This window comes from Stenella coeruleoalba (assembly GCF_951394435.1).
Source record: "Stenella coeruleoalba genome assembly, chromosome: 4".
Lineage (NCBI taxonomy): Eukaryota > Metazoa > Chordata > Mammalia > Artiodactyla > Delphinidae > Stenella > Stenella coeruleoalba.
Window position 1 is genome coordinate 126,984,082 of NC_137149.1, and position 23,989 is coordinate 127,008,070.

The window sequence follows — 23,989 nt, forward strand, 5'->3', positions numbered from 1 at the left end:
AAATATAAGAATCATATAGAACACTGAAAAAATTACAAAGAAATCAGTGAAGTTCAACAAAAGCTGGCTGCAATTTAATAACTTTGGCCTAGACACTTAAAAGCATATATATTTATACACACACACATGATTGGCATATAAAGTGTAAATATATATGCTCATCATAATATTTGTTAAAAATTTAGGCTCGGGGGCTTCCCTGGTGGCGCAGTGGTTGAGAGTCCGCCTGCCGATGCAGGGGACGCGGGTTCATACCCCGGTCCGGGAAGATCCCACATGCCGCGGAGCGGCTGGGCCCGTGAGCCATGGCTGCTGAGCCTGCGCGTCCGGAGCCTGTGCTCCGCAACGGGAGAGGGCACAACAGCAAGAGGCCCGCGTACCGCAAAAAAAAAAAAAAAAAAAAAAAAATTTAGGCTCGGTTTAATGTACCAGCCCTTTCTTTTTTAGGTTCTCATTCTTTTAAGTTTTAATAGCTATGATCAAATTTGTTCTTTTCTGTTTTTGATACTCCATATTTGTGATTTTAAAATATCAGTCTTATGGCCCACTTTTGAAGAGATAAGGAAAAAAACAAAGCTCCAATCAGGGGAAAAATAAACCCTTTTCTGACAATCTTATTAAATGTACATTTAACATATTATTTCAAAATCTTTCGCAGGAGGAGTGAATGTTACTGTCATCAGGGGGTATCTTTCCATTCCTGAGAGTAAGCATGAGACAGGAGAGCAAACAGGCCTAAACTATGCAACCTGCCACACTGTGGCAGGCACCCACAGCTTCAACAGATACTAGATTCACCTCATTCCTTTGTCATCCCTACCTACCCTTTGCTGCACTAGGAAACAGGAAAAAAAAAATCAAACTGCATGGTTTTTGAAAAAGCTCCCTGGTGATTTTTTTTTTTTTTGCGGTACGCGGGCCCCTCACTGCTGTGGCCTCTCCCGCCGCAGAGCACAGGCTCCGGACGCGCAGGCCCAGTGGCCACGGCTCACGGGCCCAGCCGCTCCGCAGCATGTGGGATCTTCCTGGACCGGGGCACGAACCCGCGCCCCCCGCATCGGCAGGCGGACTCCCAACCACTGTGCCACCAGGGAAGCCCCCTGGTGATTTTTATACTCTCCTGAGTATACTCCTGATCATCTGTGTACTGCCCCCCAACATGAGAACTCAAGATATGCCTTGCCTCATCTCACCCTTAAATGCACTATATCCAAATACCTGAGAACACCTGGTTTCAACTGACTATTCCCCTGACTAGTTTTAGAGCCCAAAGTTGTGGCTGCAGCCAGACAGGTGTCAAGGCATCAACTGTGATACAGGCCCCCCAAAAGAGAACCTTGTAAAGACCATTTTTCTACGCCTCAGAGCTGAGCCAGGCTGCCATCTTTATGATCTGAGCAACCACTGGGTAGGCGGTGACTCCACAGGTGCCCTAGTTTATCCTGTCTGTCCTGTTCCCATATTTGTGTTCACATGATAATCTTGCGGAAGAGGTGCTCCAGCGAGGCTCACGGAAAGAGCTTCAGGACTAATTCTGCAGAGACAAAAACCAGGCAGAGCAAGAACTCAAACTCATCCCGGAGAGATTACCAAAAGCTTTTTGGGAGACAAGTCCTAAGGTACTATTCTAAAAAAAAACACAAAAAGGTGGTGGAAAGAGAAGATCTGAAATTTCTGCAGAATTTGAACGCAGAGGACGAAAAATTTATTTTGTTCAGAGGGTAAGGGAAGTATCCTAAATAGCATCTTCTAAAAGGTTTCCCCTTCAAGAAGAAAACGTCAACACTTCACAGGCTCGAATCTCCACACTCCTCCCAGAAATTCCCATCGCTCACTTGGCAGGCGTCCAGATGGCCTAGTTCAGCTGGCAAATATTCAAATACAGTTATTCCAAATATGTTAATGAGACTAACAGGGTGCTCCCACCACGTCACCCCACCCTCCCTTTCTTTGTGTGAACTGAACCTGTGCAGGTTAAAACAGGTGTGCCAGACACTTGCTAAGTGAGATTACTGACTGTTAGCTAAGTGACTGCCAATTTAAAATAAGCATTTAGGGAGAATGGCTTTGCTCAAATGTATGTTGTCTTTTGAAAGGAATATTTCCACGTTCAACCCACTCCCACTCCAGTAATCCTCTATGGGTGTAAAAATATAAGCATCAATGATTTACATTCTTTCAGTGCCATATTCAAAGTATCCTAAAGATTCCAAGGTACTTGACAAGTATTCTTTTAAAAAGAACTTCCCAGTGACATATGTTTCATTCTGCAAACGAAGACATGGAATTAGTGGTTACACACTGGGAAAGATAATGATAACCGGAAATCACCGGCAGGTTTACTAATTTGTTAATTTATCGGTTAAGGAATTTATTCAACAATATCTCTTTAGCCCAACCTTAAGTATTTCCTTTGTGAACCCAAAGAAATCACAAAGCCTCATCTTTGGTTTGTATGTATTCTAAAAAAATCTCAAAATTTCCCCCACAAAATCAGACTACCTAGAAGTTTTCATTCCTCTTTCTCCCTGCCTCCTCCCAAAAAAGCTTTAACTTGTTTCTTCATCCACACAGACATTCCACACATAGTCTGAATTTTAAAATAGGCCATGCAGCTTCACTGTCAGGAGACTAGAAACTGCCGGTTCCAAAAAAATCTCAGCATCGCCTGGTCCCTAAATTAGCCCCAAATCACCAGACCTTATACAGGAAAACAGGATCCAGTATTTTAAGTTTAAAAATTAAAGGGAGGTTGGAAGGAAGGTATAAATGGGATTACATACTTACCCAGGGTGACTCATGCTCATATGATCAAGATTAAACTGAGCACGGAATCTACAATCAGGAAAGAATTTTTTCTCGGGGGCAGAAAGGGGTGTGGCATTTCCAAATGAGCACTGAGGTAGGATCTCCTGTGTGGATTAGGTGAGCAAATCCCACGTAATTAACTTCCTACTATCAATACAAGAAAGGAGCAAACACAGGTGAGCTGCATGCCTTCCCAAAAGGTGCCAGTCTAAAGCCCCTTCAGATGTCTCCAAGGCTCCAGAGATTAGATGGAGACGCAAAAGAGACTGGGGTGGCACAACCGTGTCAATACACTTAACATTACTGAACTGTGCACTTAAAAATGGGTAAGAGGGTAAATTTTACGTTATGTGTTTTTTTTAAAAAAATAAAAAGTTTAGGGCTTCCCTGGTGGCTCAGTGGTTGGGAGTCTGCCTGCCGATGCAGGGGACGCGGGTTCATGCCCCGGTCTGGGAAGATCCCACATGCCGCAGAGCTGCTGGTCCTGTGCTCCACAGTGGGAGAGACCACAGCAGTGAGAGGCCCACATACCGCAAAAGAAAAAAAAATAAAAGAAAAAAAAATAAAAATTTTTAAAAAGAGTGAGAGACTGGGGTGAACTTACCACATTGTCACTGCTCTGAGGGGCAGCTAAAACGCTCTTAAAATGTCAAAGCATTTGGATTTTGGAAAGTACAACAACCCTCTGAAGATGGGGATAGATGTGGCAGATTGGGAATGGCACCAGGCTGGGTGTCAGGAAGCTTGCATCCATGACTACCTCTGCCTGCTAAAACCAACTGGCCTTGAACTCAGGGTATTTCCTTGGCCTCAATTCCCTAGGTCCTCATTTTCTCACTGCGAATAGGATCAGTAATTAAGTTTTCCTCCTTTCACTACTTTAAGACAAGTATTTCTTCTCCTTAAGTACTTCAGTAAAAATCTCAAAGTTATGAAAAGTTATTCTGCTTTGGAAATACACGGTTTAGAAACAACAGATTCTCTTTGAAAAACAAACATGAATGTTTTCAACACGAGAACCTTATCTGAAACATTAAAAATACTTCAATATCCATGTTCCAATATCCCTCAGTTAATAAGAACATGGGTTTCTCAACATATAACTGTTTCTCCAGCTTGGGAATAAATATTGCATTCGCTAAAATATTTAGTATGCATAAAACCTACCATAAAAGAGTATGTTTTAGCTGTTTAAGCATCACTGAAATCAGTAGGGAGATACTAAACTTTTAAATATATCTGAGTATTAAAAATTATATCTTAAAACAGAAATAATCAAAGTACCAACATCCTATGAATTTTAAGTCAATCTATGCATTTTCTATTTAAATATAAAATCATTAGAAGTTAAAATATGTATATTCAGTTTAATGATGTCTTATTTAATTATGAAAGAGACATTTTAGTAACATGCAAAGGGCAATACATCTGCTTACCTAATATTTTACAACTTCTGCTTAACTAACATTTGATAACTTTTTTTTCCTATATGTTAAAGCAAAGCCAGAAATTTTAAAGTTAAAATACTCCCACTGAAAACTGATAAGCTATATATTTTTTTATGCTGCACTTGGATGACTAATGTTGCGGTTCTCCCCAGGAGCATTTACACTTGTTTACAGCAAATTTAAATATTCATTGGAAACATCTATCACTGTGTTAAACAACATATGGGTTAGAATAAATTATAGAAAAAAATCTGAAAAAATAACTAGAACTATCAAGAGACTCCTAAGAAAACAGGTCTACCAAGTATATGGTTTTAAAAATACAGGAAAGCAAGGCAATAAAGTCACCTGAAATGAAAAGAGCAAGGCGTGAGCCCAGCCTTCGTGCGGGACAGACGTCACAGGAGTCTAGCCTTTCTTGATAGAAGCTGGCTCTGGGTCTCCACCGCCAGCCAGCAACAGCCCTTCTATTCACTTCAGGAGCAAAGCGATCTACTAGCTGAACGTACTTGAACTCTGGGTGCAGTGAGAGGGTGTGGTAGACACTTCGTATAATAACAATAGTGATACCGTATAATCCTTCGTGCAGGACAGAAGTCACAGGAGTCTAGCCTTTCTTGATAGAAGCTGGTTCTGGGTCTCCACCACCAGCCAGCAACAGCCCTTCTATTCATTTCGGGAGCAAAGTGATCTACTAACTGAACGTACTTGAACTCTCGGTGCAGTGAGAGGGTGTGGCAGACACTTCGTATAATAACAATAGTGATACCGTATAACAGCAATAATGCTACTCAACACTTACAAAGCAGATGGGAAGAGGCTCTAAGATCTTGCAGGCAGATGGGCAGAGTATCTCCCTGAGTAAGGAAATGGAGGGGAAGGGAGAGAGAGTGAAGGATGGAGAAAAGGAAGGGAGGGAGGAAAGGTCAGCCAGCTCATCAGTATGACACCACAGTGGTGAAAAGTCGACAGTACAATCTGGGTTCCCAGCATGGAGAAATGAACACTCTTGACACCGAGACGGTTAGGGTAGAGTAAATTGAAAGACGCACACTCTGATGAAAAGATGGTTAGAGCAGGGTAAGGAAGGAATTAACGAAAGCTGATGATAGCCATCATTTTATAAGTAACTCCCCCAATGCCTTTTATTTTGGGAGGAGGGTGTCAATCTCTTTCTGCAAGGTGTAAATAGAATCATAAAGTTCCCCTAAGAAAATACTATCTGATAGCTTTCTAAAAACAGAGTGAACTCAGTAGGTAGTTGGAAATAAATTCTTTATTCCTCTGCTAGGATTAAATAACCATTCCCACCTGGGCCATTTCTTGGCCAATTTTCTAAGGTAGAGTCTGTCTTATCTCTCTCTCTCTCTTGCTCTCGTTCTTTAAAACGGACTTTAACATCAAAGTTTAGGTTCAAAGAAACAGATTAGAATATATACATTACACACAGGGAGAGAAAGAGAGACAGACAGACAGGCAGACAGAAATTTGAAAACAGAACTTCTTTAGTCATGTAGAACTATTTTGGTGCTCTGTTACAAACCAACCACATCTCAACTAACCAAAACTTAGGGCAAACTAGACATGTACTATAAAGACAGTGGGAAAAAAATATCTGAAATTAGAACTATTCCAGGAAACCTGGACTGTATTTTCATAATAGGCTTTCAGATCCCATAACCAGAATAACCAGAACTTCTGGTTACGGCACGCAGGCCTCTCACTGCTGTGGCCTCTCCCGTTGCGGAGCACAGGCTCCGGACGCGCAGGCTCAGCGGCCACGGCTCACGGGCCCAGCCGCTCCGCGGCATGTGGGATCTTCCCGGACCGGGGCACGAACCCGCGTCCCCTGCATCGGCAGGCGGACTCTCAACCACTGCGCCACCAGGGAAGCCCAATCCTCTTCATCTTTAAGCCATTCATAAAGCTCTCGATTCACGAATGCGCGTTCTTTTTCAAATCTATACCTGCACAGTACCTTCCTCGATTTCATCACATCTTTGAGCTTCTTGGCGATGGTTAGGTACTTTCTCATGTTCTTACCTTTCTAAAAATTCCCTTTCACTTTTGTCATCCTCTAAATATGTCCCCTTTAGGGGAAGCTTTGATCTAAATCACATATTTTTTAAAGGATCACCGCATATTTCCCTTATCTCACAGAAAAGAGGCTGAAGTTACTTTCTGAGTTCTGGTTCTTGCCTTCCTATCCCACTCTCTATACACATTTACTTCTACTGGATTTTCTTCCTTTTCCCATGTTTCCTCCATGCTAACTCAGCACTTATCCAAGTGTAAGGTAAGGACCACCTACATCAGAATCACCAGGGATTTGAGAGTTAGAAAATGCAGTTTTCTGGACCTCTACCGAGATTTACTAAAAATTTCAGAAAGGGCAAAGGCTCCAGAATGTTCATTTCAGAAGTTACCCAGGTGATTTGTATGCACATTAAAGTTTGAGGTCCACTGCCCCAAACCCTTGATTCTTCCTTCACCAAAGGACACAGGGACTCCACCGAACTATTACATGAACAAGTGCCATCAGAGCATCTGAGAAGAGAGAGCAGCATGGCAGTTCTGTTCACCTTCCTTTTGAAATACAGATAGAGGAGCTAACAAAGTTTGGAGACTGAGCTGACTGTGAGACATCAGCACAAATGCAGACTCATCAGCCCTGCTCCATGGCTGCTGCCAATTACAGTAGCCAGACCTGCAAGAAGACTGATTACATGTAATTTATAAAAAGTAAACAAGCTGAGCAGCTTGTGAACAATGAATGGTGATATTCAAGCCAAGAGGTAATAAAAAGTATGAATAAATGACTCAGCATCCCCCTCCCCACCCAGACAACAATTGGTTGTACTCCAGCTAGGATTAGCATGGGGAAAAAAAAAAGAGAGAGAGTATTTGGGGCAATGATTTAAATGATAACAGACCATTTACCATTGGAGAGAGATTTCTGTCTCTTGCAGAAACCCTTGTGACAGGGGTGCATGGCCCCAACCTCGGGGGTTCAAAAGCTCAGGCATCTAAATGACTTTTTCTCAACCTTACTGAAGCCAGAAAAGGAAATGCCTGGGTCCAAGGCTGCCACACAGTCCTGTACCTGAATTATGGCTTTTAAAGGAAACACAGGGAAATAAACCAAATGAATAATACAGCTGTAGGAACCAAGCTTTATGAAGGATTCCTCTACCTGAGGGTTTCCCAACTTCTGCCCTATTGATATTTGGGGCTGGGTCATTCTTGGTTGCAAAGGCTCTCCCGTGCATCGTAGGATGTTTAACAGCATCCCTGCCTCCACCCACCAGCTGCCAGTAGCACCCCCAGTGGCGACAACCAAAACACATCTCCAGACATTGTTAAATGTCCCTGGCGGGGGCAATATCACCCCCCCACTTCCACTAAAAACCACCGCTGTACACGGACACAACACGAGGAAACGTTCGTATTAGTGAATTAGCTCGAGGAACATATTTTTGACATCATAAAGATCTCATGATTTTTGCTTTTAAATATACATATATATACGCCTCTTAAGTCTGTGATCCTACTTTTTAAAATATATTTTTCCGATACCAGGGACTACAATACACAATCTTCATATGGTTTCAGGGAGCTATTCAAGCCACTACAAACGTGCCACGTAAGGAAATAACTAGTGGGCTCCTTGCCTTTCCGAGTCACAATCAAGAAGCCGTCAACTCTATCGCCGAAGGATTCATGTCCACTTGACACCGCCAAGGTGTCCATCAGGTACAGGCCACCAAGTGCTAGAGCCCGTAAAACTTTCAGGAGCCCACAAAAAGTGTCTTCATATGAAATTCACTTAAAATCAGAATAAAACATGAACATAATAAGGATAATAACTATCTAATAATAAATCCAGCTTGGAATATATTCATCTATCTGGACACAGTTGCAAAATATAATTTTTATTCTTTTTTTTTGTTAGAGGAAGGGAGCCCTTGAAGGCAAAAGTACTGGGGGCTCGTGGAAAATTACAATGAGACCCAGCATCAAAAGGGGGAACAAGAAATTAAACAAACAAGTGCAATCCGGTGCGATGGGCACCGTCCTGGGGGAATGGCCGAGCATCGAAGGGGAACAAAACAGATGCTCTTGGCCCGCTGGGTCTGCGTGGGTGAGTGATAGTGGTGGCGGGAGCTCGAGGGAGGCTCCCGGGGTAGCCTTGGTGTGGAGGCAGAGAGAGGAGGGCCAGGAATCCCTGGAGGAGAGAAGCGCGCAGGCCAAGGCCAGAGTGAGGGATCACAAAGCCAATCCGGGACCTGAAAGTTCAGTACAGCTGAAGCGGAGCGGGTGAGTGAGAAGGAGGTACATGCATGGGCCACATCACAGGGAACCCTGCAAGCCAAGAGAAGGGGTTTGGGCATTCCTCAGAGCAAAGGAACCCTGCGGAACAGCCTCAAACTGGAGCCCGGGACGATCAGATCTGGGTTTCAGAAAGGCCATGCTGGCTGCCTTGATGAAGCTGGTTTGGAGGGACGCAAGGATGGAGACAGGGAGATGAACTAGCTATTGCAGAAATCCGGCAGAAAGGCAAAGGCAGCTTAGGCAACACAGAGGTCAGGAAGTCAAGAGATCTCTGGAAGGTAAAGCTGACAGGATTTGGTCACTGGATGTGGAGAAGAAGAGAACAAAGAAAACCCTCTGGCTTAAGCCACTGGGAGAGGGATGGTGGCGTGACTGACTGAGAGAGGGAACAGCGAGAGGACGGAGTTTAGGGAGAGGATGGTAAGCCCTGCTGTGGGCATGCGGACTCTCCGTTGCTGTGGGGATCTAAGCAGTTAGAGACCTACTAACCAGTTAGAGCCAAAGATGTGGAGTGACAAATGGGCTGAAATGGTGTCTTCAGATCATCAGCATATAATTCAGGGGCATTTCACTGGGCTTTATGATCCACAGATGGGCTTTGAAAGTTAGGAAGCGTGCAAGGGGATAATAAGGTTTGTGTGTAAGTTTGTAAGAATTCTGTGGACACTACTATATATAAAATAGATAACCAGCAAGGACCTACTGTATAGCAGAGGGAACTATACTCAATATCTTGTAATAACCTACAATAGAAGAGAATCTGAAAAAGAATATATAACTGAATCACTCTGCTGTACACCTGAAACTAACAAAACTGTAAATCAACTAACAACCAGCATGATGTGGGCACTGGCCAAGCAGGGGGAAAAAAAAAGAAAGAATTCTATGGAAATGGAGAACATGGAGCTTTTATCAAATTTTCAAAAAAGTTCAAGAACGCCCAATGGATGAAGAACTACTAACGGTGTGACATGGGAGTAGAGAGCATCCAGGGCTAGCCAGCACTAGAACGCTTAGGAACTCCAACACTTCCAGAAACCAGAGCCTGGTATCAGGAAGGCACAGGGAAGAACATATTTTGAGAAAATGGACTGGTTATCTCCAACGATGTAGTCAAGAGTTTCATGAAAAATAAAAACTAAAAAGTTCAGATCTAGTTCTGCTAGATTGGGCAACCATCTGGGATCTTAGTGGGAGCCGGGTTAGGTAAGGATGGTGGAAGAGGACCCGGGCTGTATTCCACTCTGACATGAGCAGCAGGTGAGGAAGAGGGGGCCGCCAGGTGGACACAACCCACCCACGAGTCTGGCTGGAAAAGGGAGCAATAGAGTCTCGCTCCAGCCCCATCTTTGAAAATTGAATCCATCTTTTTTTTTTTTTTCTTTCGGTATGCGGGCCTCTCACTGCTGTGGCCTCTCCCGTTGTGGAGCACAGGCTCCAGACGCACAGGCTTAGTAGCCATGGCTCACGGGCCCAGCCGCTCTGCGGCATGTGGGATCTTCCCGGACCGGGGCACGAACCCACGTCCCCTGCATCGGCAGGCGGACTCTCAACCACTGCGCCACCAGGGAAGCCCTGAATCCATCTTTTAAGGTCCTGGTGAAATCTCTCTTCATGAAACCTTCATGAAACCTTCCCGGAATCCCTGAATTCACCTCCCTCGGCTGAATTCTTCTAAAGCCTGGCCTCACACATCACTGATCACAACACAATTTGCAGTACTGAGTGCCTCCTATGTCCCTAGTAGCATATAAACTCCTGAAAGGTAGACGCAGTGCCCTCTTGGGCCTCTTCTGAATTCTTTGCAATGTCTTGTTCTCAGCGGGCATCCCCTCAAGGACTGCAGGGTCTGACCTGAGAAGTAAGAGATCTGGCCCCGCCAGAACAGCTGGTTAACTTGTATGACCTCGGACAAATCAATTAAGTCTCTCAGAGGCTATTTATTTTCACTCCCTGTAAAAAGAGGAGGTTGGACTCTCTACTAGGGAAGAAGGAGATAAGTATAATTGGGAGAGATATTTGATATAGCTATTGTTTTTGTAATGCAAATCATAGAAAATAAAACTGGATGAAAAGCCATGGGAAACTCAAACAATACGTGATAGAGAAATGGGTTAGAAGAGGTTGAGAAACATTGAACTAGATGATTTATCATTTTAGGCTTAAAATTCAACAAGTATTTGGTCACGCTACTCAAGAGATTGTGCCAGGTACCACTCTGTGCATTTCAGACGCAGAGAACAAATGCCGTCTTTGTCCTCTGGAAATTAATAACCTATTACAAACACCGAAGAATGATAAATGAAGCCATAATTTTCTTTGTAAATAGATCATGTGTACACGCTTTCTACTGTGTATACTGTGGGCCATTAGGAAAATCATCTAGAAAGATATGTTAAAACGAAAAATATACCAGGCATGCTTTTCCTGTTTTGACTCTTCCACTGCTTAAATGAAGAGAAAGAAAAAAGAAGAGAAAGAAAAAAGAACTACAGCATCAGTTTAATTTTGTGCACTTTTCTTCGGAGATAAATGACCTAGATACCCTGTGAAGATTACTCAGAAGACTTTGGTTTTATGTAACAGCACCACCAGGAACAAATTAACTGCCCAAATATTTCGCATTCTTCCTAGCTCAGTATTTCCTTTTACCTTTTTCCAACACTTCAAACATTTAAATCTGAAATTGTCGGGGAGAACTTGTAAAATCCAATCCTCCTACACGACTCTGGGGTCAATTATAACTTTGCCAGAGGGTAGGGGCTTCATATGATGCTTCCCTAACCCAGTGGGGTGAGCCTTCCTCACCAAGTTCTACTTAACGCCACTGGAATTCACAGCACTGGAGGTAGCATTTTACCAAGTGTTTCTCTTCCAAGTGACAAAGATAAAAGCACTTCTTTCCCGCAAATCAAGTGGTCCTCCCTCCAATCAGAAGCACCTTCCTCTTGGCTACGATGACCCTAGCCAAGGCACCGATGGGAATGTGTGATGGACTGGAGTTGACAAAGCACACCAGGTACTTAATTCTTTAACCAGGTAGTCATCTCAGGGAGGAGTCCTGCCAGTCAGAAAGTGGCCTGACCGCATTTCCCAATACAGTAGTAACTAAAAACTGCATTTCAGGAGAGAACAACAATCTACCTGCTGGGTAGAACATTATGATTCCTAGTCTTGATTACTACATAACAGGACATAAATAACTCCCCCTTGTTTAGAGAAAAGGTGGAAGACTGTGTGTGTAAGGATTTTGACATGAATACTTTGTGATGTTGGTAGTGAGGCTTCTACTACAGAGGAAGAAGTAGAAAACAAGGGGAAAAGGGGAAAAGGGCAAGTGGGTAGGGATTCCTGGGGGAAAGAGTGCTTTTTACCTCTCTCCCACTTAAAAAAGTTAGCAGATAAAATTTTATAGCAACTGGCTAACCAGTGTATTAAATACAATAAATATTTAATACAAAATATCAATGACCAAATATTAACTACAGTAAAAATGACAAAAACAGATTGAGTTCTCAATCCCCTGATGCTACCGTCCTGCATATTTTACTTCATAAAAGCAAAAAAGCCTCTTAACTAAAATATTTACCTGCTTATTTCACATAAAACTGCTAAATACCTCTAGGCAATAATGACAAATATTCAATTCAACCAAGCAACACGAAGTCAGTTACAAACCCTTACTGTTAATTAACATTTTTTCCCCTCTTCAGACCAGACGATGAAAAGTAAAATGAAATTTTAATGTTTTCGTTTTCCATGTGTGGTATTCTTAAAGAAGAACCATATGTAAAACTTTTCAAAAAAAATTAAACGACACGAGTGAAAACAAAGGAAAATAAATAAAAAAGGGAAAAGAAAATCAATGAGCAGCATAGTTAAAGCAAAGTTTGGTATTTTTCTTCCTTAAAAAAAAAAAAAAGACCTAAGATTTCTACACTGAAGAGAAATGTTTGGACTCTTGGTATATTGTTTTTAACTCATGGAACAATGTAGCCATTTGGTTTTTTCCTTTTAGGACACTGTTGTTGTTGTTGTTGTTGTTGTTGTTTGAACACATGGGGAATTACCTAGGCCAAGTATGAATTCAAAAAAAAAAGCTGGGAGAAAAAAAAACACCACCATATGAAAAACTTGTGGTAAATTTGGGATTCTTTCCAGTGTATAAAAGTAAAAGAAAACTCAGTTTAGAAATACGAAAAAAATTTCTGAAATACACAGAAAGGAAAGAACAGTTAAATAGTAGGAAAAAAAATTAAGATCACTCACATTTCCCCTTCTAGAAGCTCTATTTCTTTGCGACTTACATCTTCACATGCAGTTTGCATATAGTAGCTCTGCTAAAAACAACCACATGGAAAATTTTTGTTCCAGATAACACTGCAGGACAGGGCTTGGCAGCTACAAGCTGTAATCAGAATGCTTCAAGGGCTAATGTAACCCAGATAACGACCAAGCATGCATTTCGGTGCAGAGTCTTAACTATTTTTTTTTTTTATGAAGCAGGCTGTGGGAGGGTCAAAAGCTGCTGGGTTCTACTTTATACACATTCAGCAATGAGCATTTTTCTCTTCAGTTAGGGAGCATTTTGCTCCTACGAATAAAAGAATTGCTTAAAATATAAAAGATTCTTTTCCAGTTAAGGCATTCTTGTAGGATTTGAGGTGCTCACACAGACAAGCCTGGAATGGTCGAAGCTTCCAAGTTCCTAAAATGACTTTTCCCAGTAATTCCACAGGCCTGCATCGCCATCTCCTATTCATTAAGGCTCTCCCAGCCATTGAGTTGGCAAATGAAGAGGCTACATTTAAGGGCCGTGGAAATCCATGGTACAATGAGCCACTTTCGCCCAGGAGTCATCTAAAGAAGAAAAGAATGCTGATTTTATTTGTTCCTGTAGCTGAAGAGGGGGAGCAGACAGGGACCTGGGTCTTGCTAAGTTTCCTGTACTTAGTCGACTGAGATAAAGAGTCACAGAAGCGCTGTGCCTTCGATCCAAGTTCAAGTGGCAAATTCAGATGGAACTCTGACTTGGGGGGAAGTGAGCCACCATGTTAATGCAAGGAATGTGAAATGGGAGAAACCCTTCCATCAACAGTCAGGAGGGGTTTAATGTGATCCATTGGTGTTATTCTCTTTCCTCCAGCACTGGCTGGCACTCACACAGCTGGGCTAAGATGGCTTCCAAAGTCCAAAATAAGACGCTAGCCCAAGGCAGCCCCTGCCCTCCTGCTGGAGCTCAGAAGCAAATGAATCAAAGGCTCTTTTATTCTCCCTCCTACCAGAACATGCTCCCTCTCTGTTGTCAACTAAATGCTTGCCAGAATGAATTATTTAGTTCCAAACAGACATAAAGAAATCTTAAATAACACATGTCCCTTGGAATTTTAATAAGTTCAGGTGACCGGACAAGTGGGGTTGTTTGGTTTGTTGTCTAGCCTGGGACAGAAAATTCACTTGTGGTCAGGATCCCATCAAGAGCATTAGGTCATGGCAGAAACTGAAACTTCTCAAACTGCAAGTTACAGCTGACATCCAAATTCCATGCATGAAACGGAGCTGTTCTGTTCTTTTCACAGGGATGTCTGAACTCAACACAAAGTCCCCGTTCTTCCTTGAAAACCAGGCTGCCCTTCTGATTTTGCTAGTTCTGTCAGAAGCACCTGGATTCTTCCAAGAATAGAGCCTGAAATTCACCTGTGAAGTCTTCCCTGGCTGCCCCCCTCCCCCTCCCCTCTAGTCTGAGCTCTTAAGCAATTATTGTCTGTATCAACCATTTGGCAATTCATCATATACAGCCTTATAAACATAGCTCTTGTAAAACGATTTAAAGGAACATGCATTTACAGCTTGTCTTGGGGAACAGATTAGAAACTCCTTACGGGAAGGGAGTGGGCCTTTCCCTCCACGGTATTCAACACGTGACACATTTACAAAAGCTCCAGAGATACCTGTTTATCGATTCAGTCAACAGATACCTGGTGAGCCTCCACTCTGTATCAGACACAGCAGCACAGGCACTCGGCAGCCCTGGGCTCAGTGAGCCTGCATTCTGTTAAGGGAGGCGCCGAAGGGTCTCCAAAGAATTCTGCTTCTGTAGTTCTAACATATTCACTAGGCTATTTAAGATGAGCAAGAAATGAAGATTTATTTCCCCCCCCCATCTGCCCCTCCCTGCTAAGGGAAAGTCTGAGAAGAGGAATGTTAGAGGGCAAGAGAGCTTAGAGTGTAGATGTGGTGCCCACCACATCCCCATTTTACAGATAAGGAAACTGAGGATCAGAAGGCTCCAAAGATCACGTGAATAGTGGCAAAGCCCAGGTGAATTCTGGGTCGTGACACTCAGTTCAGGGTTCCTTCCACCATGGCCCAATTTACCCAAAACCCTTCAAAAATAAAGTGGTAATCCACCTGCTACCATGTTCTTTCTCGTGTGTTAGTCTCTGTAAGAAAATTAGCAGTGCCGACAGTTAATCACCTCTTAAATGTCTTCAACCTGCAAATCATCAAGACCTTAGCTACGTATTTTTTATGTCAACTCCAAACTAGGGAATCTTACTTAGGCTTAAAAGTGCCTTGTCACTTCATTTCTTTCATATTTCAGCAGACTCATTATGGCAAAAAACACTGAAATAACCAGTTCACCTGTCAACCAGATTATCCAAGTATAAATTCTTGCCATGTTTTTGTATTTGTTCAAAGATGATCAATTAAAAAAAAATTTAAAAACTGCAGAATTCTAAAACTACCCTCCAAGCTGATACACCTTCTTAGTAATTTTGAATCCCAAAAGACAACAATCAGATTTAGGGATTCAGCAACTCATATCACTAAGCCCAGGCACAACAAAAGAATTAACTATCATTAACTTTCATAAAGACAATGTACTTGCTAGTTGATGATCTTTCTTAGTAGAAACAATGTTCCTGCCTTATTGGAAAAGGTAAAAAGAAAACATTCGAAATTTGAATGGTATGTTCACTAATGGGAGAATTGCAGGAAAAAAATTTCCTTGAACAGAATAATTATGCTCCTTCAGTCACTGTAAGCAAAAGCTTCAGAATCTGTTGACTACTGGCAATTCCCAGTAGCAGAATCTGCTACTGGGAATTGCCAAAAAAGGGCAGGAAAAGCTTCCAAACATCCCAGCCCTCTTTGTTGTAGTGACACTATGGAACAGTTAGCCCAGCTCCTGGGTTGTCCTTGAACCAAGGAGATGCTGTTATTTTGCCTTCCCCATGCCTCTCTTCTCCATGTAAGATGTCAGGTGCCCACCCAGAGGAAGATGCTATTTCTGTTTCTAAGTTCATTCCCAGAACCACAAGTTCAGACAAAAAACATCCTATAAACTGACAGCTGAAGAGCACAGCCCAAGCTGGGTGCAGATTACACACCCAAGAACTGGCTGACGTTTTGCTCCCCAGCTGGCTGGCAGCTAGCTGGCCACCCTGCCCTGGTCCAGAAGCAGGTTCTCCTGCTGAGACTGCACACCGGCCCAAGGCAGACATCTGGGCCATGGAGGAGCCCCAACTTGGTGTCTTGGCTTGAGGCAGGCCACAGGGAAGCTCCCCCCTGCAGAGATAGGGAGACAGCCAGCTGGCTTGGAGCAATCCTTTGTTTTCAAGACTTACCTTTTATCTCAGCTAAAATTTCAAATCCTGATGAAAATTCTACCATTATTTCAAATGGCTGATTTGTCTTTAAACAGCCCTTTAAACATCTGAGCGCTGCCGTTGAGTGCATACTACCAAGAGTCTACTTGGTTTCTACAACCCTAGTGACATTGATCTGTATGTGATTCCACTCAGGTCCTTGACAGAGTGAAAAATCAGCTGTTTAATATATAACACAGGATGAAAACGGCAACACAGTAGTAGCAAAACTGAGAGAAAGCAGAAAAATCTTCCCCTCCATATTAAGTGGACTTCTAAAAATTCTCAGAGGATGGAACACATACAAGAGGTTCTTACCCTTTGGCAAATAAATATAGAAAAAATTAAAAAGAGGCAAAAAGGCTGGAGAATCTGCTCGCTAGTCTTTGTCTTTAACTGTCTTTTATGCCACTTCCACTCTCTTTAGGAAATTCAAGAAAAGCTTCCATATCTGAGGAACATACTAATATAAAAAAACAGTGCTGTTGACTATAAAAAAGCAAACATAAAATGGAGTTGTAAATGGAATGCATGGGGGCCATACCTTGAGATGACTTTGAAGATAAAACTAAAACAATTTTTTGTCACTTAAAAGCCCTGATGGATCATCTTAATCAATGCTTGGACTACCCTATAAATACTGTAAACAGCGAGACAACTGTCAAAGTTCTCTGGCCAAATGTTCCCCAACAAAATCAATGTTCAAACTCCCTGAAGTTTCATTTAACAATTACAGTACCAGGCATCCAAGATATCTTATCACAGTGAATCTGTTCATTCAAAACGATTATCAAGCAACATTTTGCCTACTGGGTGGCCAACAATGTTTCCTTTCATCCAGAAAATAAAGATTCTACATGAAAACCAAACCAGCACAGGAGATGCATGTATATATGCCAATGTCTTTGAGGGGCAAAGCTGCTTTAGCCAAAACTGTCTGAATTGGATACCAAGCCAAAGAGCAATCATCTGGGAATGTCAAAATCTGGGCAACCGACTTGACAGTGCAAATATAAGACAAGACTCATTTTAACTTGTAAGTCTCCAGTCACCCTCTTGGACCCCTCAATTCTGGTGGCCACCCTGCCCACTTTCTTCCTGGGCTGTCTCTATGTACTTCACTGGTGTGGAAAGAAAACCCCAGTGCCCAGCCAGACAAAGAAAAGCCTGCCTCCCTCCGCTGTTTGGTATATTCTCCCCTCAGCTGACAACAATTTAGGGAGCCCACTGTCTCCCTGAAGTATTCCTGTGGTTTCAGTCTACAAGAAGCTTGTTCCTCAAAACATCTATGCGATACCCATAGTGATCCACTTGGGCACACAATCAGAAACCATGTGGCGTTGCTAGCTACCTTTTGTGCACACATGCTTGTCTTGTGTTTCTTCAGCACTGCACCTCTGATGCACAGCCCGCCCCTTCCTTGCATGCTCAACCAATATCCATAGACTCACAGAAAGTTACAACTTGAAAGGCTGTTTACAGATGACCCACCTGAGTGCCGCTTGAAATCAACTAGATGACTCATTAACCTTTTAAAGGCCAGTCAGGCAGGCAGATCTGGGTTCAAACCCTGCCTCTGGCACACTCTGGTTATGTAGACTGTGTTCTCATCTGTTAAACACATAGATAATACCCGCCTCATAAAACTGTTGTAATGATCAAATGAAATAATAAATTTTTTTAAATTCAGATTTTCCATTTTCTTGGTCCTTGTTAAGACATAATCTTTGGGGCTGATTTTCTTCCGGTTTGTATTACATTAAATTGCAAGCCCAAGAGGCAAGTCTTTTTTCCTACTGTATTTTTTAATCTTATGGTCCCTAGTCCAGTGCGGGGCATCTTTTGAGAGAGCCATAAACCAATCATGTGAAAGAAAGCATTAAACCTCTATTACCACTACCTATTTCAGCTAATGTAGTGCTCTTCAGTTCCCCCAAGGACCCAATCATTTCCTAAACAGCGCCTTCTCAAAACAAATACATCTATCAATCCACTCCCTCTTCCCACACACATACAACCTTCTCTTCAGAACTCAGAGCTGAAAACAACACTGCCTCTCCCCAATTTTTGTATTAAAGTCAGCATATTTACCAGAATATTCAGGCAAAGTGTGATAGGTGGAGAGACAGGATTTGGAAGGATTCAAGAAATCTCTGGAGAACTTTCTTAGGATTTGTGGCATCAAATCCTTAAATAAGAATTACTTGCCTATAACAAATTCTGGCAGAAAGTAAACCAGAAACTCACCGGTGAGTTGTTGGTGAAGTTAAATATTGCACTTCACTCCGTTCTATGCAAGCAAACAGTGACTAATAGGATTACCTCGAGCTCTCTGGATGTAGATACCCTTCCACAAGAAACAGGTTCCATTATTAGTGTCGGCCCCCTGGTAGTAAATTTATATTTAAGGGGGCATACATTTTGTTTTCGAGACATACTTTACTAGAAAAATATTTGCGTCATATGCCAGGGCGAAGGTGTCATTTCTGTCTTTTGCAGGGGGCAGCAACAAAGAGCCAATGGGGGAGAAGGGGATAAGATCGCAGACACCCCCCCCCCCCCCGAAGAGGACACAGATTTCCACCTAAGCAAGGTTGGTTCTTTCAAGGAATATCTTCCTTAACAGCTAAAACGGTTTAACACATAATCAGCAGAAGCAATTCGGGTGGCCTGGGAAAGTACCGTAACACACAGAAATCCTGACTGGCCCCAGCTGTCCTCTCCTGCGGGGTTTGACAGCGTGTCCACGGCGCCCGAACACCAGCCACCAGGCTCCCCACAGCGCCCTCCTTTCGCAGCAAACTGCCAAGGCTCTCGGGCCAAACTCCAAGGTCCCTCGCTTCAAAACCGCGAAAATGTGAACCGTGCTAAGCAAACGGTAGGGCGCGTAATAACTTTTCTTTCCCGTGTGCGCGGACTGGAGATGCTGGGCTCTAAGGCCAACTTCCCAGGTCCCCCTCCCGCTTCCGGCAACCACCCCGAGGGGAAGGCGGGAGGGAGCGCGGACCAAATAGAAGGCTGATGAGTTCCAACACCTCCGTGGGTTTCCCACCGCGGGAAATTCACTATACAGCAGTCCCTAAGGATTCCCTGCAGATATAACGAAAGGAGAATGCTCTCCCCCTCGCCCCTGCTAAAAGGAACAATAAAAACATGCAGCCGGCGCTCAGCTGGCCATGCCGGGCCCTCCTACGGGCCGATGTCTGGAATCTGGAGAAAGAAAGGTGCCCGGCCAAGAGGAGGCCCGGGCGTGAGTGTCCAGCCTGGGTCCCCAGCCTGCCGGGGAAAGGGCCCACGGGAAAAGGATGGGGACCAAGGGTAAGCAGCAGCCCGCGCGCGAGCCTCCCGGGAAGGGGAACGGCGGCCGAGCTCTACTTACATAACGCTTCAACTTTTTCTCCGGGGGTGACTTGCGGAGCCATCCGGAGCAGACCACTTCGCCGCCGCTCATGGTGCGCGCCTCTCCGGCTCCGGGCCGGGCGCGCTCCCGACACCGCCGACGCCGGACAGCCGCGCAGCGGCGGGGACCTAGCTCTCCCGCGGCGCACCCCGGGCGGACGGGCTCCGCGGCGCGCCGGCTCTCGGCCTCCGAGCTTCTTCCCTAGCAAGCAGGTCCGCGGACTTGAGTAGAAGCGGGCCGCGCCGCCGAGGCCGATACCTCGGGGCAGGGTCCGCGGCCGGGCCGAGGGCGCCCCGGCCTCCCTTCAGTGCGCCCGCCCAGCCGCCAGGCGCGCCGTCCCGCCGGCTGCCTCCTTCGCGCTCGGGCTCAACGGGACTCTGCCCCGGCGCGGAGCCCAAGCCTCGGCCCCCTGCGCTCCGCCCCCTCGGGACGGGACCTCCCAGAGCGCTCTCTAGACAGACACGACGCTGCACGCGCGCACACCCACACTCACACACACACACAGACACACACAATGCCCTGCGCGGTGCCCACTCCGGCTCGCCCGCTCTCGGTTTCGGTGCGCCCTGCGCGATCCTCTCCTTCCTCCTCCTCGCGGGAGGGTGGGTCACTTCCCCGCGGCGCCTGGGCAGCCGGGAGGAAAGGGGAAGCCGCGAGGGTCCCGTGGACAGCGGGCGCAGGGCTGGTCCAGGGCCACGGAGGGAGCCGCCGGCTCGGCGTCGCTGGGCAGGGCAGAGGTCCCGCCGGAGGGTGGGTCCGCGCTCGCCGCCGCCGCGGGAGAGAGAGGGCGGAGGGCGGCGAAGGAACGAAGCACTCGACTGCTTGGCTGCGGGGACAGAGCCCACCGTCCAGTCCCCTCGCGCTCCTCCCGCGCCGCCTCCCCCACCCCCGGGCGCGCGGCAGGTTCTGAGCGGCCTGGCCCCCGGCCCCGATCCCTCCCTCTCCCGGCCTCCCGGCTCCCTCTTCCTTTCCTCCTCCCCTTCCCACGTTCGGGCCGGCTGCGGTTTCTGCCCAGACTTTCTCTAACTCCGCCGGAGCGCTTCCAGCCAAAACAAGGGCCAGGGAGGAGGAGACGCACGGAGGGAGGGAGCGAGAGAGGGAGGGAGCGGGAGTCCGAGAGGCACCCTGGGATCTGTAGTTCGGAAAGCTAGAGAGGGGTCCTCGGCCGCCCGGCGGCCGTGGAGACCGGAGCCCCCGGCGGCCTGCTCGCCGGGGAAGGCGGAGAGGCCTCGGCGAGGGCGGTGCCGCCGGGGCTCGGGCTCCGGGCGGAGCGAGGAACCTTCGAATGTTCAAGTCTGGAGATTGCCATCTTGGCTCAGCCGAGTGTCAGTCAGTTCGGAGTTAGTACTGTGCTCGAGATCAGGAGTTGGAGGGGGAGGGGCTGGGGTGTTTGTACTTGACAGCGCGCAAAGCAAAACAGCCCGGAGGGAGACCGCGCGCCCTGGAGAGTCTGCGACCCCCGGATCCCTGCCCGCGAGTCTGAAGGGCAGGGACCAGGAGGGCGAGGACTCGGGGGAACGCGCTAAGGCGACCAGCCTGGAGCGGAGGGCAGAGGGGGACCCTTCCGGGCTGGTGTGGGCTGGTCCCCGGAGCAGCCTTGCCTGAGTGGTGTGGGAACGCTTAGCGGGGCCAAAGGATTTGGTTGAATCGATCTCTGGGACATTTTGAAGTCTCACACTCCCTCCATTTGTTGCCAGTTTCTTCCACTTGACTTGGCATTTGTTTAAAATCTACCTTTGGGGTGTTGGACCAGAAAAGGGAAACTTACTGGATGTCTTAGCGCTATTTGCTTTCTTGCGTGTGCTTTACAATTATGATACGTGGTCCTGAGTTTAACACGATCCTGTAATAGAAATATCTTTTCCAGTTTATTTATGGAAAACAAAGCCCTCACACAAATTTTGGAAGGTAATATAAATAATCAGATAAAAGTGCTAAAAATAGTAGGAGATAAGTGAACGTTTCTGGAAAAAATAACCTCAGGCATTTTCTTGTTAATACAACATTCACTTTCAGGAGTTCCTCTGAGTTTGAAAAGCTTGTACAGTTGTAGGAAATTAGGTGCTGGGGTGGTGAGAACTAGAGGTCTCTGCCCTCATGGAAGTGACATTTCTGTGGCTGCGTTGCATAGTAAACAGGGGTCAACACAAGTACAGATTGTGATAAATGTTGTGCCCTGGGGGAAATAAACACAGTAAATTAGAAGAATAACCAGGGTGGGACCAGGTCAGATAGGATGAGACAAGTCTTCCTTAAAGAGGCAGCTAGCCAGAGATTTGAAAGATGTTGTGAAGAAGAGAATCAGACTTGTTTTGTGAAGGATCAAAGGGATAACCGTAAGGAGAATTGAGAGAGAAAAAACAAGCAAAGGGGGTTCATTGTTTTTCTTACATTTTAAGGCTTTTTAGAATACAAGTGAGTGTAATTTTTATGGCAGTTCATAAACCAAAGCAATTTTTATGTGAACTCAGGTTTTACCACAAGCGTGCAAATGAAAATAAATCACTGAATTCATTTTCCACTTCTCCCACAGGCAGTGTGTCTGTACACTAAGTCAAAGTATTTATAATTAACATTGCTAAGACTAGTCCACTCTTTCATAGTTAACTGTTGGCTAGATAATTTACCACTTCCTCCACTCCTGTTATGAAGTCCTTTTTTTAAATCTCTGTGTCTGTCTCTTTTTCTTTTTTTTTGGCCACACCCATGTGGCATGCAGGATCTTAGTTCCCCAACCAGGGCTGGAACCCATGCCCCCTGCAGTGGAAGAGGAATTCTTGACTACTGGACAGACAGGGAAATCCCTAAAGTTCTTTCTTTTTTAAATTGAAGTATAGTTTATTTACAATTGTTGTTTTAGTTTCAGGTGTATGGTATAGTGATTCAGTGATACACATGTGTGTTTATGTATGTGTGTGTGTGTATATATGTGTATATATATACATATATGCTTTTTCAGATTCTTTTTAATGGAAGACTGTAATACAGTCAGCCCTCCTTATCCCTGGGGAATGGGTTTCAGGACCCCTCCCCATACCAAAATCCTTTGCTGCTCAATTTCCTTGTATAAGATGGTGTAGTATTCACATCTTTATACTATAAATCATCTCTAATTACTTATAATACCTAATACAATGTAAATGCTATGTAAATTGTTGCTAGCATGCAGCAAATTCAAGTTTTGCTTTTTGGAACTTTCTGGATTTTTTCCGAGTATTTCCCACCCGAGGTTGGTTGGCTCCTCTGATGAGGAACCCAAGGATATGGAAGGACCGACTGTATACCCAGTAATCTTTTTCATTATTTCAAATAAGGGATTCAATGATCTCATTTCCATATAAGAAATCATTAAGTATTTTCCCTTATCTTCGACTATGTTGTTTGAGATTTATATTTCTAGAGATCAAATAAGTGAGGAGAGGTTGAAGATAGATATGTCTTCATGTATGTATGTTAGAAAGGAAATTGGCTTTATCTTTACATTATATGCCATTTTTAGATGATCTGTAAAATTACATTTTGTATCCTTATATGTTAAAAGGTATGCTGGAAAACACTACTACACATCAGTATCTTAAATTTCATTCATACAACAAATATTTATGGAATGTCTTTGTATATACAAGTTCTTGAGGACCCAGGATATAATAGGGAGGTTAGCCAGACCTATTACCTCACTCCTTTTTTCTAGAGAAGAGCACTTTACTAGTCATTAGCCCCTTAACTTCTACAATACAGTTGATAAATGCTGTGAAGGAAAAACAAAGAGTCTTACCTGGGCATACAACTGGAGGCTCTACCCCCTGGGAGAAGGATGGGTATGTGGGGAAAGACTTCCCTGAGGAACTGACTTTAAACTGAGATCCTCAGGGTGAGTAGAAATGGCCTGGCCAAGCAGCAGAGAAGAGTATTCCAGACAACAGAGAAACTACCAGGTGTCTAAATCCTCAGGCTGGAAGAAACTCCGGAGGACCTGAATGAAGGCAGCAGGGAGATGAGTGAGAGGGACATTGGACTGGGTAAGGTGACAGAAGCAGACAAGGGACAGGTTGTGCTGAGGCCTGGAGATCTTCTTAGAGTTTAGACTTTTCCTCAGAGCAAGTGCCAATTGTCACCTCCCATGGCCTTCAAATCGCCTCAAACCATCACCCCTCTGTGGACTTTGTCATTCACCTCCAGCAGCCCACTCCAGCTACGCGTCTTCCAACTTGATCTTTCAAGTTCTTCCTCTGTAATCTTTCTTCTCCAACAGCTTTCTAGCCTGTTGACACCTCTGCTTTCGCATATCCCATCAGACCTCTCCGCCTTCACTCCCCCCCCCATCCAATTTGAATTTTGCGGTCCACATT

The 23,989-nt window shown here is 44.8% G+C and overlaps 1 protein-coding gene across 4 annotated transcripts in view; it reads right to left on the reverse strand.

Moving 5' to 3' along the window:
* GAB1 (GRB2 associated binding protein 1) overlaps positions 1 to 21,127 on the reverse strand; it is a 128,572-nt gene extending 107,445 nt beyond the window's left edge. For 2 of the 4 annotated variants that reach the window (XM_079920751.1, XM_079920750.1), the window contains exon 1: positions 19,620 to 21,127. In XM_079920751.1, coding sequence (XP_079776877.1) covers positions 19,620 to 19,691 — 72 coding nt within the window. In that variant the 5' untranslated portion in view covers positions 19,692 to 21,127. Of the gene's footprint in view, positions 1 to 4,604; positions 4,807 to 12,857; positions 14,713 to 19,619 lie in introns of those variants that run through there. The other 2 variants (XM_079920753.1, XM_079920754.1) reach the window with 2 other exon arrangements.
* Positions 21,128 to 23,989: the final 2,862 nt, after the last annotated feature.